Genomic DNA, 12810 nt, shown 5'->3' on the forward strand with positions numbered 1-12810 from the left:
GTGATCTCCATTATCTGTACAGGGTCCCACACTTCAAACAGGACCTCAATCAGTCCTTGCCACAACTTGACAAGCTATAAAACACTTGGTGAGATAAATATGATTCACTGAAATCACGAAGCTAACAAAAAGTACAATGAGGACTCACACTTCTGGTTTCTAAAAGCCTACTTTCCCTACAAAAGGGCCTGTAATACAGATCTTCTCTAAAGACCTGTGTTTTACCATCGTTCTTTTCTCAAGTTGGTCTTTGTAAATAAAGCGCATTTCCTTTCCCGGTGAAACTAATAAATAGTAACAAGGAAACTCTCTTTTATGGTGTATGACATAAAATTCTTCACTGAGGAATTCTGTGTGCATTATATACAGACAATTATTCCATTTATTCCAGCATACAAATTCAGCCCAATTTACAATTTCCATATCTTTGGAAAATGGCTTTATGCTTGCAGACCACAAATATTCCTAAATTGCTTCAGTGTATATAATACCCTGGTGACTAGAAGAAATCAAAGGCCCTGTTGACCAGCATTGGTTGTTACTAACTAACCACGGAGTGCTGCTCACACTACCTGACTCATTAAGAGCCTCTATCCTAGAATACAGTTGACATTGCAGAATTTTCTGTTTTAGAATATGAATAGAGAAACGAGCATGAAAGACAGGATAGTTGTGACACGTATGAATCGGGAAAAGGCAACCACATGGGAACGGCCATGGGGATCTCCAAGGGGCCTCCCAGCTTTCAGATGCTAGGTCTCTATCTTAGACCTTAGAAGGCCAAAGCACTGAAACCTACACGCTAGAAAAAACAAGGCTGGAATCTCAAATGCACCCTCCAAAAGTCCCTCAGTAAAGACAAAAGTCTCTAAAAACCTGCCTTTAGGATAAAGAATAAGGGAGAGCCTTTCATATGTGTGGAGGGAGACAGAAACACACTTTAGATTGAGGAATTAATTATTCTATCAAGAATGCCTGTGAATTCACTTCGAGAAAGGTGTCATACGTTGTTCAAGTAATTAGCAAGAAATTTCCATGGATGAGGAGGATGACAAGCATCCCGCCAAACTGCTGCAGCCCTCCTTTATACATGCTAAAACAAAATATCCCAACAGGACCAAGAATCACTCAGGCTCCCTACGGATGCAGAATATACAACCCAGAGCAGAGAGACAAATGTCACCACTACTTAATTTTATCTCCATCACATTCTGTCAATTGAGCCATTTTAATTTTTAAAAATCCAGTTTATGAGGTCAGAGCTCTTTTGCACCATACTCCCAAGACCTGAACTATTCTCTATGAACATGTCAAGGACTTTGGAAAAAGTGTTCATTTTTTTCTACCAGTTCCTATGGGTTATCCAGGAGAGCTGAAAGACTGAAAGACACACTCTTCCCAAAACCGAGTATGCGTCCAGAGTGTGATTCAGGCACAGGTGGATGGAGACAGCTACAGCCCCTGTACCATAGGAAAGTGAAAATCTCATTGTTTCAAATCAGCAGAGAAACCAACAGGAGCAAAGACAATTGACCTTTCTAGATCCTAGAGCTCAGAGATCATACAATGCTGGATTATGGCCTTCAGAGACAGGCCAGCGCAGGGTGTTTAACCATCATACTGGGTCTGTGTTCTATAATGTTTAATTGTGAAACCTTGGCCCAATTCTCTTACCTGGAATTTGGATGTGATTGGAAAGTGGGGTAAAAACTGAAATTGTGTTCCTTGAAAATTTCCGTCCATGTCCTGTGAAACTTTTCTCTTTTATTTCTTAAATAGTTGAGAAGATCACCATAGCAACAATATTCAAAAATCAAGTAAATTGGTCCTGAAACAGAGTTTTCATTATAGGTATACAAATTCCAAATAATTCTTTCAGATGTCTGTGTGATAGACAGCATAATCTATGAGAGCCTACTTCTCTCCTGATTTTGGAAGAGTACAACTTTTTCTGAGTACAACTCAATTTCAGCTTTTGGCTCTAAGTCCTTCGGAAAGCAGTGTCTTCCACCTTCCATGTGGGCCCTTGTGGTACCTGCTGCCTCAGCAATAATCACCGGCCACTTGGATTCTCCAGTTTGCAACTGGGAATAATATGCCAGCTGCATTGTGTGCACTTGGCAAATATATGCCAATCTGTTGCTTGAGGGAGGTAGGAGATATAGGTCATGAGTATCTTCTTAGTTCCATTTGTTCTTGTTCTCTACTTTTTTGTCCCAGTCCCAGAAGGAGTGACCCTCCTCCAGCACACCTTTCCCATGTTTCTGGGCAGAAGTGAATCAGAGCACATGCTCCATTGAATACTGGGAAAATGGAGTTTGACATTTCGCCTTCGCTGTGCCTTATTTGAAGCAGCCCAAACCAGGCAGCCACCAAGCTCTGCGGCCATTCTCCCCACTGCATTTGGGCCAATTTGACAGCTGGGGGAGAAGCATCATCTGGACAGGTAGATGAGATACCACAAAGTGTACCTGCGGTACTGTTGTCTTTAAGTGGGTTAGAGTTATGTGGCACATCCCAGTACAGAGATGACACTCTGATGACTATACTGACCCACCTGATTGCAGAGTGCTGGATGTCTACCTCTGCTCAGGTTTGAGGGCCTGTTCTATCACTGAGGAGAGGAAAAACTGAGAACAAATGTCCTCTTTGTCTTCAGGTAAAATATTTTTGATGAGATGTTTTTAATACGAATTGATTACCTGACAGCGTGCATGCCCCCAGTAGATTCACGATATTCTCGTGGTTTCCCAGGTGAGTCATCATTTTGAGTTCAGACATGAGAGCCTCTCTTTCAGAACTGTCTGCCTTTTCTGTCAGTGGAAGAGCATAAAAAATATAGAACTAAAGCAAAATAGATATTTTAGATATTTTAATAAAACTTTCTTCAGTGCAGAGGAGATTTGCATGAAAACTTAAAATGCATAAAATAATACATGAATTTTGAATAATAATATCTTGAATTTAAGACATAATTTTCAAGATCACAGTATAAAAGTTGAGTCCAATAATGTGCCTTTCTACTGAACGTTCCCCTATGTATCAAAATAAGAATCTTTATAGTTGACCCTCAGAAAACAAACTAACACATGATTTTCCTCCACAATGGAAGTTAATAAATATACTGAAGGGAGAAACATAACTTTTTTTTGACTCTTGGATTTGTTGGGCACAGAGAGATAAGATAAGAGTGTCAGCAAGATTGGTTCCAGCTTGTGGTCCTCAGGTCTAAAACCTTAAATTTGTCAATGTATCCAATGGTGAGAAGGTCAAAGAGACCAATTCCCATTAACCAAGTTCTCAAGAGATTCATTAATTGATCATGAGAAACATAACTGCCAAATAGTCTAGAATGTATCTGTGGGCCAATACATTCTCTCCCTGAAGATAAGCTCAGATAGCTTGGCAAATTGTATTCACAATCTTGCTTAGACGCATAGCATGAGGGTATTTTTTTTTAAGATTTATTTATTAATTCATGAGAGACACAGAGAGAGAGAGAGAGAAAGACAGGCAGGGGGAGAAGCAGGCTCCTCACAAGGAACCCGATGCAGGACCTGATCCCGGATCCTGGGATCACACTCTGAGCCGAAGGCAGATGCTCAACCACTGAGCCACCCAGGCGTCCCAGCATGAGGGTAGTTATTGATAAACTCAAAGGTCTCATGTCACTGAGGCTGAGGTGCCCAAGTGATTCAAGAGTCCCTGCCCAGGAGGGTGCTATAACCCTAAAGGTAAGGGCAGGGTCTTTGGGTTTCCCTCTCCAGGCACCAGGCACCTACTCCTCTTTTAATGTATTTATTTCTTATAGACACAGTAACTTTTCTTTACATTCAGTGAAGATTTGATTGAATATTTCCAAATACCATTATTTTGTCTTGGAAGACATCCTCGCCTTTATGCTAGCTTTTCCAGATTACTGATGCCATTGATTTTGATTTAGTGAGGGTATCCTTGGGGGTATCTTTACTCCAACATTTTGGCTTGGGAGTGAGATTCTTCATGTGAGCGCTATGACTCACTAGTATGAGTCATGTCTTCTGCTGTTTCATGTTTTATAGGGATCCATGCTTTTCAAATGTCCATGTCTTGTTCCTCACAACCAAAATATTATATTTTATGGTGTGCTTAACTTTTCCAAAGCACTTTCATCACCTGACTTTCAGATACCTTTTATTCATTCTTACCCATTAATTCACTCATTCATTCACTGAACAAATATTTATTGAATGCCTACAGTATGTGAGGCAATGTGCCAAGCAATGGGGGAATGAATTATAGACAAGACACATCCCCTGCCTTCCTGGAATTTAGAGTCTCCTGGAAAAGGCAAACAAGGAAATAAACAATTACAACATAGTGTAATACACACAAAGTGGCAAATGAATGTTGGGATGCTGTGGGGTCACACAAGAGGGACACCTAACCTAGCAGTGGAAAGGTGTGGAAGGGGACACCAAAATACCTGTGCTGAGACCTGAGGAAAAATAAGAGTTAAACAGTGGGAAGGGAGAGAGAATATTTCATACTGAAGTAATAGATTGGGCAAAGATCAAAATACAAGAAAACACAAGACCAATACAACCCTTGCTCTCATGAGGCTTACAGGCTAACGTGGAAGATGAGACACTAATGGAATAATTAAGAAAATAGGTCATTACAACTGTAATGAACTGCATAGGAAAGAAGACTATGGAGAGATAACGGAGCATACAGCAAGGAAGTTGATGTCCTTTGTGGTGTGAGAGAAGGCTTCCCTGAGGAAGTGATATTTCTGCTGAGATCTAAAGGAGGAGTGAGAGAGAACCATATGAAAGGGGAAGGGTGAGCAGAGGGATCGTCCTGTACAAAGGCCCAGGGGTGGGATGCAGCCCTGTGCTCTGGAGGAACTGAAAGAAGGTCAGTGTTCTGCTATGCTGAGTGTGGGGTAGGGAGGTGGGCAGCCAGATCGCACAGAACTGTGCAGACTATTTCGGGAGTTATCAAAAGCATCTGGAAATTAAGTAGGAAAATGATCTTCTTTGCATTTCATAACTGTCACTTGGGCTTTAATAACAAGAATCCAAAAAGAGGGACGCCTGGGTGGCTCACTGGTTGAGCATCTGCCTCTGTCTCAGGTTGTGATCTAGGGGTTCCAGGATCTAGTTTCGTATCAGGCTCTCCACAGGGAGCCTGCTTCTCCCTCTGCCTGTGTCTCTGACTCTCTCTGTGTCTCTCATGAATAAATACATAAAATCTTTAAAAAAAAATCTAAAAGGAGGTAAGGGTTCCTATAGGGTGCCTAAAGGGTCCCTGCCTGGAAGGTTACTGCAGCTGTTCAGGAGAGATAGATTCAGACTAGGGTGGTGTAATAGAGAGAAGGAGAGGATGGATTCAAGGAACACCAATCAGGAAACCTGATAGGGATGGCTTGTAGGGTGCTAGAATGAAGATGGTTTCAAGGATGAGTCCTAGGTCCTGGTCTGCCCAACTCTGGGAATGTAGCTAGTCACCGGTACGCATAACCAATCACAGAGAGGGAGCCTTGATGGAGGGCCAGGGTTGGAGGAGTTCAGTCTGAAGTAGAGAAACTTTTGAGACACCCAAGCATTTGGACATAACTGGAGGCTCAAAAGGGAGATGCAATTGTGAGAACCTTTTGTACATGGGATGAAGTCATGGGTGTCGTTGACATAGCCTATGGCGAGCGTGTGGAGTGAAAGGGAGGGTAGTTGAGGAGCAAGCCTTCAAGAACCCCACAAAAAAAGCTGGGCCCAGGAGCCCACAAAGGACCATGAAGCAGGCAGAGAGGGAGGAGAAAAAAACAAAGGAATATGATGACAAGGAAACCAGAGGGAGAGTTTAAAGGAGAGAACAGCTAGTTGTGCCAATTTATGCTGAAAATTCAAGTAACATATAGGCTGAAAGATGCTCATTAGACTTAGTTTGTTGGAGGTCGCTGATCACCTCAGCAAAAGCCAACTTGGGTGCTCTTGCTGAGTGAGTGGTGCTCAGGGGAGGGACGACAGTGGAGAGCAGGTGGGAGGGCTTGAAGCCACGAGTGGGAAGTGAGAATACAGAGGGCTTCAATTTGTTTTTCTACCCAGAGTCTGTGTCAAAATGTGAGAAACAACATCTGCCTGGAGTAACAGTACTCCCTTATATTAAAGCCGAAAGTACTCAACAAAGCCTGAAGAAGAATAGGTGGAGTTTGGCATTCATGACTTGTATTTTATATTCACAAGTTTGGGCAGCCCTGGTAGCCCAGTGGTTTAGCGCTGCTTTCAGCCCAAGGCGTGATACTGGAGACCCGGGATCGGGTCCCGCGTCCTGCATCGGGCTCCCTCCCTGGAGCCTGCTTCTCCCTCTGCCTGTGTTTCTGCTTCTCTCTGTGTGTGTGTCTCTTATAAATAAATAAATAAAATCTTAAAAAAATAAAAAATATATTCACGACTTGGTTGACCCTAACCCCACCTCAGGCCTCTTTCCGCCTTGAAGCATGGCAAGCAATAAGCATAAGAATGATGGAAACAAATAGACGAAGAGGAGGAGGAAGACCATGCCTCCGATTTTGTGCATCTTTGTGGACACCATCCCACTTTACTGTACCTTTCAGCATTTTGACTGCCACCTGGATGGAGACTCCTGTTTTACTAATTCCATAAGCTGTTGCATTCATCACTTTTCCAAAAGCACCTGATCCTAGTACCTTCCCTGCAAGATAAATGGTGAGTGAGTGTACCTTAGAGATTTCCCAACAGAAAGGAAATACTCTAGAAACATTGGGACCATTCGAGTCTTACCAAATTCTAAATTTTCTCTGGGAAACTCCCATTTGAGATCATATTCATATTCTCTGAAATCAATGTAGAAGTACTCATTATCCAAAGAGCCCGTCACCTGTACCATCTGCAGCTGGCTTTCATACCTAAATTGCTTCAGAAGTGAAATAATGGGTCCATTAGCAACAGGCAGTCTCTCAGAAATGGGAAATGGGGATGAATTTTTACTTTTGCTTTTACCTTTTTGTACTTGTGACAAATGAGCATGGTTAGAATTGCAATGAAGGGAAGACAGAGCCCAACTGTTGCATAGAACGAGACGTTGTCTTGGATGAAAGGGAAGGGCCCTGCAAGGGAAGAGTGTCACGGAGCAATGAATCTGTGTTCCTGGTTGATGGAGTAGAATCTCAGTATAATCTCCCACCTCCTATTTGAGAAATCATCCTTTGCAGTCCTTACAAGCACCTACTCATCTCCCCATGGAAAATCAGACAATTTTCATATAAAAGACAAGTTCCCTTCCTAAGAATATTTTGAATGATTTTGACCCCATAAAAAAAAGAAAATCACTGGCTAGGGTTATACCAATTACATCTAGTTAAACCCACAGGATATATAAATTAAAAAAAAAAAAAGTTTGTGCTCTCCCACTGAAGGTATCGTATGAATGGGAAGTTAATTTTGGGGATGCAGTGATTCCAAACACCAAACTTGGTGGGCAGGTTTCAGACTTAAGTTGGGAGGGATCTAAAAAACAAACCAGAAAAAAAAATAATAAAATAAATAAATAAAATAAAAAACAAACCAGAAATTATAGAACCGCAGGCTTAAAGGCACAGAAGGAGATTAACCTAAAGGGAAAATGGTAGAGACCCCAAATTACTAAATCAGTTTCTCTTGCATTGGATCTTTTGGTAAATCCTTCCTATTCTGGGGGTTTATGGTTCTACTTCCATCACTGTAACTCGTGAGTCATACTAATGGAAGTAGAAGTCACTCTGGTCTTGAATTACAAAATGGCATATGTTCAGTGGGGATTCTTGCTTGACTCAAAAAGCCTTCTTGGCTCACACACTGAACCTCTATGCAATTGTAAAATTCCCCAAATAAAAACCAACAACAGGAATGGCCTTCTAGTGGGGAATTCCTGAAGGTGGCACATTACAATAGCAACTGCTGTATACCTGGTGAGTTTAAAAGGATTGTTTCACAAGATGTGCCAAGGGAATTGTATGCACAGCACTTCACCAGGAATCCTTTTACAGCTTCACTCATGTTAAGAGTACTGCTCGATGTCCACTGTCCAAATACTTTTCTGTTAGCCTTTTTATTCCAAATTCCTTCTGTGATTTCCTCCGTGCAGCTGAAAGGAAATGGCAGACAGAGAAGTTAGGCCAGTGGGTGGGGCTGTCATCAGATTAGAAGTGAGGGTTTGTCTAAGGAGCTCTAGAAGAGATTTCCCTGTTACAAGTTAGCAGAAGCAATCTGTGACCCTTTAGAATTACGGCTGACTCAGAAGGTAAACACTCTAAATACTTCATCATTTCTTCTTCAACTGTATTCATGAGAAAGAGTCAATATGTCAGAGAGAGTGTGAGTTTTATGTTCTTCCGACACAAGAGACACCAATATCCTCCTTACTTGGGAGACTTGTCTGAACATTTCTTCCAGGTCCAAGATGGTAATGGGTATCCATCAGAGGAGCAAGAAGCCTGACTTGCTGATGTGTTGGCTTGCACCTGAGGTTTCCCTGTAGAGAATGACACGTAAAATAAGTTCATGTGGTATGGTACTTTCCAGAAATGGCTTCAGGGTTTGCATCATCTAGCCTGCCCATCTACTCCAAACAGTTGTGCCTCTGTGAGGGTATCTCATATGCAGGATGACTCAAGACCTCTGGTTATTCCCTTTTTGCCCCTTGTATGGAGTTTTCTGGACAGGCAGCCCTACCATCAATTTGCAAAACACCACTTTTCCACTACCAGTCCCCTCCTGTAGAGAGCTGAGGTGTGCAACTCTATCTCCAAGAATCAAAAAGATTCTCAGCTTCAGGAGAACATCTACAAAAAGTCCAAAAGAATGTACTTTCATCATTTTATAGGCCAAATAAACAAAAAGTACTAAGACAAATGGCAGGTAATATGACTTTCTGCTGATCCTTACCATGACCTTTCAAAGTACCAAAGTCAATGAGACACTACGCCAAAGCATGTTCAGAGAGGACATGGAAGAAGTATCTTAGCTTCAAAGGATGAGCACAGAAAGAGACACATAGATATCTATATAGATCTATATATAAACAAAGCTGGTAGATGTCAAGTAAAATTTCAACATACTTCAGCATATAAAAATAGCTTAGAGTATCCCTTCTAAGCCATTACTTAGCTCTTTCTGGTCATGGTTAATAGGTAATTAAGGAATTATAAGATTAACACGAAATTTCTTGATAATTTAACTTACTTCTTATGTTCAGTGTGAACATTTTTGTGAATTCGGCATCATCATTTTCTGCATGGAATATATACTCTCCTGGCTGGTGTTTATGGTTGCAAAACTTAGATATGCTGTGTGAAAAAGAATGAAAGATATGCTTAGCCAGATTCTTATAGGAGATGCTGAAATGGATGTCAGCATGCATGAGGGTCTTCCTTGAGAGTCTGACTCCCTGAAGTCCAGTGGACAAAGAGTTGTCTATATGGTAGGCCTTTGCTAATCTAAGTGTGGTGTGGTCCACAATCAGGTAACATTAGCATTGGTATTATCCAGGAGGTGGTTTGAAATACAAAATTTCAGCACCTGCTCCAAACCTATTGATTGAGAGTCTGCATTTTAAGATGATCTCCGTGTGATTCATATGCATGTTAAAGGTTGAGAAGCACTCAATTGGGCTGGTGTTCCTAAGAAAGACAAGGAAGTTCCTGTCCCCACTCTTCTATATATTCTGGACTAGTCTGACTTCCCAGAAATATGGAAGAACCTCCATAGGTACAGGAGCCCATAACCCCTCTGCTTCCTAAAAGGATGGCTCTCTGGCATTGGTCCAAGGCAGGACCTCTAACCAACCCTTGACTTTCATAGCAATTAACAGTGATGAGGGATCAAATCCACTGTGTTTCTACAGAAATCTTCAGGTGGTTTCAACAGGTTCTAGTATCTACTTCGCGTGCTCATCAACTATTCAATACCTTTTGATAACAGGTAACTTGATATTGGGGATTAGCCACCATGCCTACCTGGTATATAGGATGCTGAATGTTATGGTGGGATGTTGGATAGCGTAGGGGAGATAAGGGATCAAAGAGCTGTTGAATAGGCTTTTATACATTGAAGAAATAGGAAAAAAAATCCCTTATGATGGAATAAGAAAATCTCAGGCTTGTTCAGAAGATATTTAATCAGGCTACCTCCATGCAGCCTACTAACAGAAAAAATTTAAAAAATAAAAAAATCATATATTGACAGGGTAAAAGTGTAAATAGGAGAATACAGCGCATGGAAACCAGACTTAAACTAGGAACTATGTAGAATGCAAAGATCTATAAAATTTGGATCCTGTCCTCAAAGATATCATAATCAAGGTGGGTGGACAAAACCTCCATAGGCTGAATTAAACAAAAGGCCAATAGAAGATTAAAGAAGGCAGAGGCCAATATAGATGAGAAAAGTTCAGAGGTCTGCACAGCAGCGGCACTTGAGCCAGATCTTTGCAGATGAGTTGGTTTTAAGGAGAGGGCAAAAGAATGGCATCCAAGGGGGAGGCAACAGCATTCCTGAAGACATGAGACAGCAACCAGCCCGGCCACAGGGAAGGGGTGGGGAAGCCCAAGTTGAGGTTGGGTGATCAGGGATTATGAAAAACAAGCCTCATAATTTGAACCTCATGGAGAAATCAGGAACAATCTACAGATTCCTGAGCAGGAAAGGAGCTCCATGAACAGTATTGTAGTTTAGACTGATGGCAAGAGGAAAAGTATGCTGGAGAGAAGTCTGGAGGCAGTTGCAATAACACAGTAATTCATTCATTCATTCACTCACTCACTCATTCATTCTACTATCAATGGTAGAATCTACTTATTGGAAGAATCGGGGATGCAACGGTGAGGTACAAGAGGTAAGTTTCTGTTCTCACCGAATTTTCACTTTGGTGGTGAAGGTAGATGAGCATTTCCAGTATAGTGTGGGAAGTCCGACGAGAGCAGAAGTAAAAGTTCAGATTTGAGAATTCAAAGCACACAAAAACAAGTGTTGTCTAAGGTAAGGGAAAAGGGGAAAGGAGAGGAGAGAGCAAACCCAAGAGGCACCAGGAAAAAAGAAATAGTAGGTGCTGTGCTCGACATGGAAGTTAAAGGAGAAAACAGAATCCCTGTGGATCCCTGAGATTCAACACACACTCCTAGCAACTACCTGACAGAGCAGCTTCCAAGCTCCTGTTTATCTGACACCAGCCCTCCGTGCCCTTCGCTCCAAAGCTAAAGGGGAATTCTGACTTTGTATAGAGATGAGGGAACTTATTTCTCTGGCCTATCAAAGTGAGCATTTAAAAAAAAAAAAAGATTTTATTTATTTGGGAGAGAGAGCACAAGCTGGGGGTGCGGAGGGGCAGAGGAAGAGGGAGAAGCACGTTCCTGCCTGACTGGGGCCTCCATCGCAGGACCCTGGGATCATGACCCCAGCCAAAGGCAGATGCTTAACGGACTGAGCCTCCCAGGCGCCCCTCAAAGTGAGCATTTAACAAGTTTTTTGTTTGCCCTGGGTTTTTTGTTGGTGGTGATTTGTTTGTTTGCCCTGTTAACAAGAAGGCTGAAGTGGAAAGTGGAATTTCTTATCCTGACCTACTTCCGGACAAGGAAGTGGCTGGTGAAGTGGAAGTGATGGAAAGATGGGGGAACGCCCAATTATAACACCAGGGAGAAAAGTAAATGTAGCTACTTTAGGAAGGCAGAGTTGAAGTGGCCCAAATAGGGAAAGATACGTGCTTCTAAAAGGAAAACATTAATTCCCACTGGACAATAGTCAAAGACCCTATAAAGGAAGAAGAAAGGAGATTTAAAAAAAGGCGGGCCAAGCACCCCACCAAAAGCACCAATGAACTGGATAGAAAAAGAAATTACCAATAAGTGATTATCATGCAAACCGAAGTAAAATGTTTTGTAGACTTCTTCCCTCCTAAATCTTTTGTTCTGTCATAATAAAGTATGATCTGCCCTGCGATAGATGTGAGAGCATCTGAAATGTTCTCACTCTTCCAGGTAGGAAACTGGTCACAATAAGCAGCCTGAACACAAAACCAAATATCCAGGTCATTTTAAACTGCCTGTCCCAGCCTCCCACCCCTTCTAGGACAGTTAACCCTAGCAATAGCAACAACCGTGTCCCTGAACCTCCTCTGGGAATTCCAAGGGGACTAACCAACTCGGTGACCTGGAGATTCAAAGCTTCCTCTTTCCTCTAGGGTTTTTCTCAAAATGGCCAGCCAGCATGAGACGGGAGATCAGGAAATTGGAGTTTACAGTGAAATCATATCTTGGTGGCTAGATGTATTCTCATTACAACCATGAAAAGGATTTTCTCCTCTGTACAATCAAAACGCAGGGCATTTTTATTTTCCGTTTAGTGCCTAGAGGGGAGGGGCTGAGGGAGGGCAGGCTCTTTCCGGGGCTCAGGGAACAATTTTGCTATAAAGTGAAGAATGCTTTATTCAGAGAGCAAGGCATTATCAAAGTGAAATCAGCATGCAGAGAATAATAAAGCATGTATTGGGGAAGCTCAGAGCTTCTGAAAATGGAGAGCAAGGAGCTGACAGGTGGCTTTACACAGCTCAGAGAGCCACCCATCAGGAAGCCAGAGATTCTATCTGCCTCAGACTGCAGTTTCGGCAGGGCTAAAGTTGAATGTGATCTGTTCAAACTTCTGCCTCGAGTCAGATAAAGACAGTCAGGAGGTGGGAGGAAGGTGTTAATCATTTCATATTACTCTATACAACATCATGCTCTTTTTTATTTTATTTCAAGGGAGTCAGCAAGCCTGGGGCAATATAACCATTAAAAAC

The 12810-nt window shown here is 42.0% G+C and overlaps 1 protein-coding gene across 4 annotated transcripts in view; it reads right to left on the minus strand.

The window, feature by feature from the left end:
- Positions 1 to 12810, minus strand: part of FLT3 (fms related receptor tyrosine kinase 3) — a 120084-nt gene that overhangs the window by 18034 nt on the left and 89240 nt on the right. For all 4 annotated transcript variants that reach the window (XM_025996713.2, XM_072719886.1, XM_072719888.1 and 1 more), the window contains 8 exons: positions 9222 to 9325; positions 8403 to 8511; positions 7946 to 8124; positions 7002 to 7108; positions 6783 to 6915; positions 6589 to 6693; positions 2703 to 2813; positions 1675 to 1828 (listed from right to left, as the gene is read on the minus strand). In XM_025996713.2, coding sequence (XP_025852498.1) covers positions 1675 to 1828; positions 2703 to 2813; positions 6589 to 6693; positions 6783 to 6915; positions 7002 to 7108; positions 7946 to 8124; positions 8403 to 8511; positions 9222 to 9325 — 1002 coding nt within the window. The remainder of the gene's footprint in view (positions 1 to 1674; positions 1829 to 2702; positions 2814 to 6588; positions 6694 to 6782; positions 6916 to 7001; positions 7109 to 7945; positions 8125 to 8402; positions 8512 to 9221; positions 9326 to 12810) is intronic.

The sequence above is a fragment of the Vulpes vulpes genome, chromosome 9, assembly GCF_048418805.1.
Source record: "Vulpes vulpes isolate BD-2025 chromosome 9, VulVul3, whole genome shotgun sequence".
In the NCBI taxonomy this organism is placed as follows: domain Eukaryota; kingdom Metazoa; phylum Chordata; class Mammalia; order Carnivora; family Canidae; genus Vulpes; species Vulpes vulpes.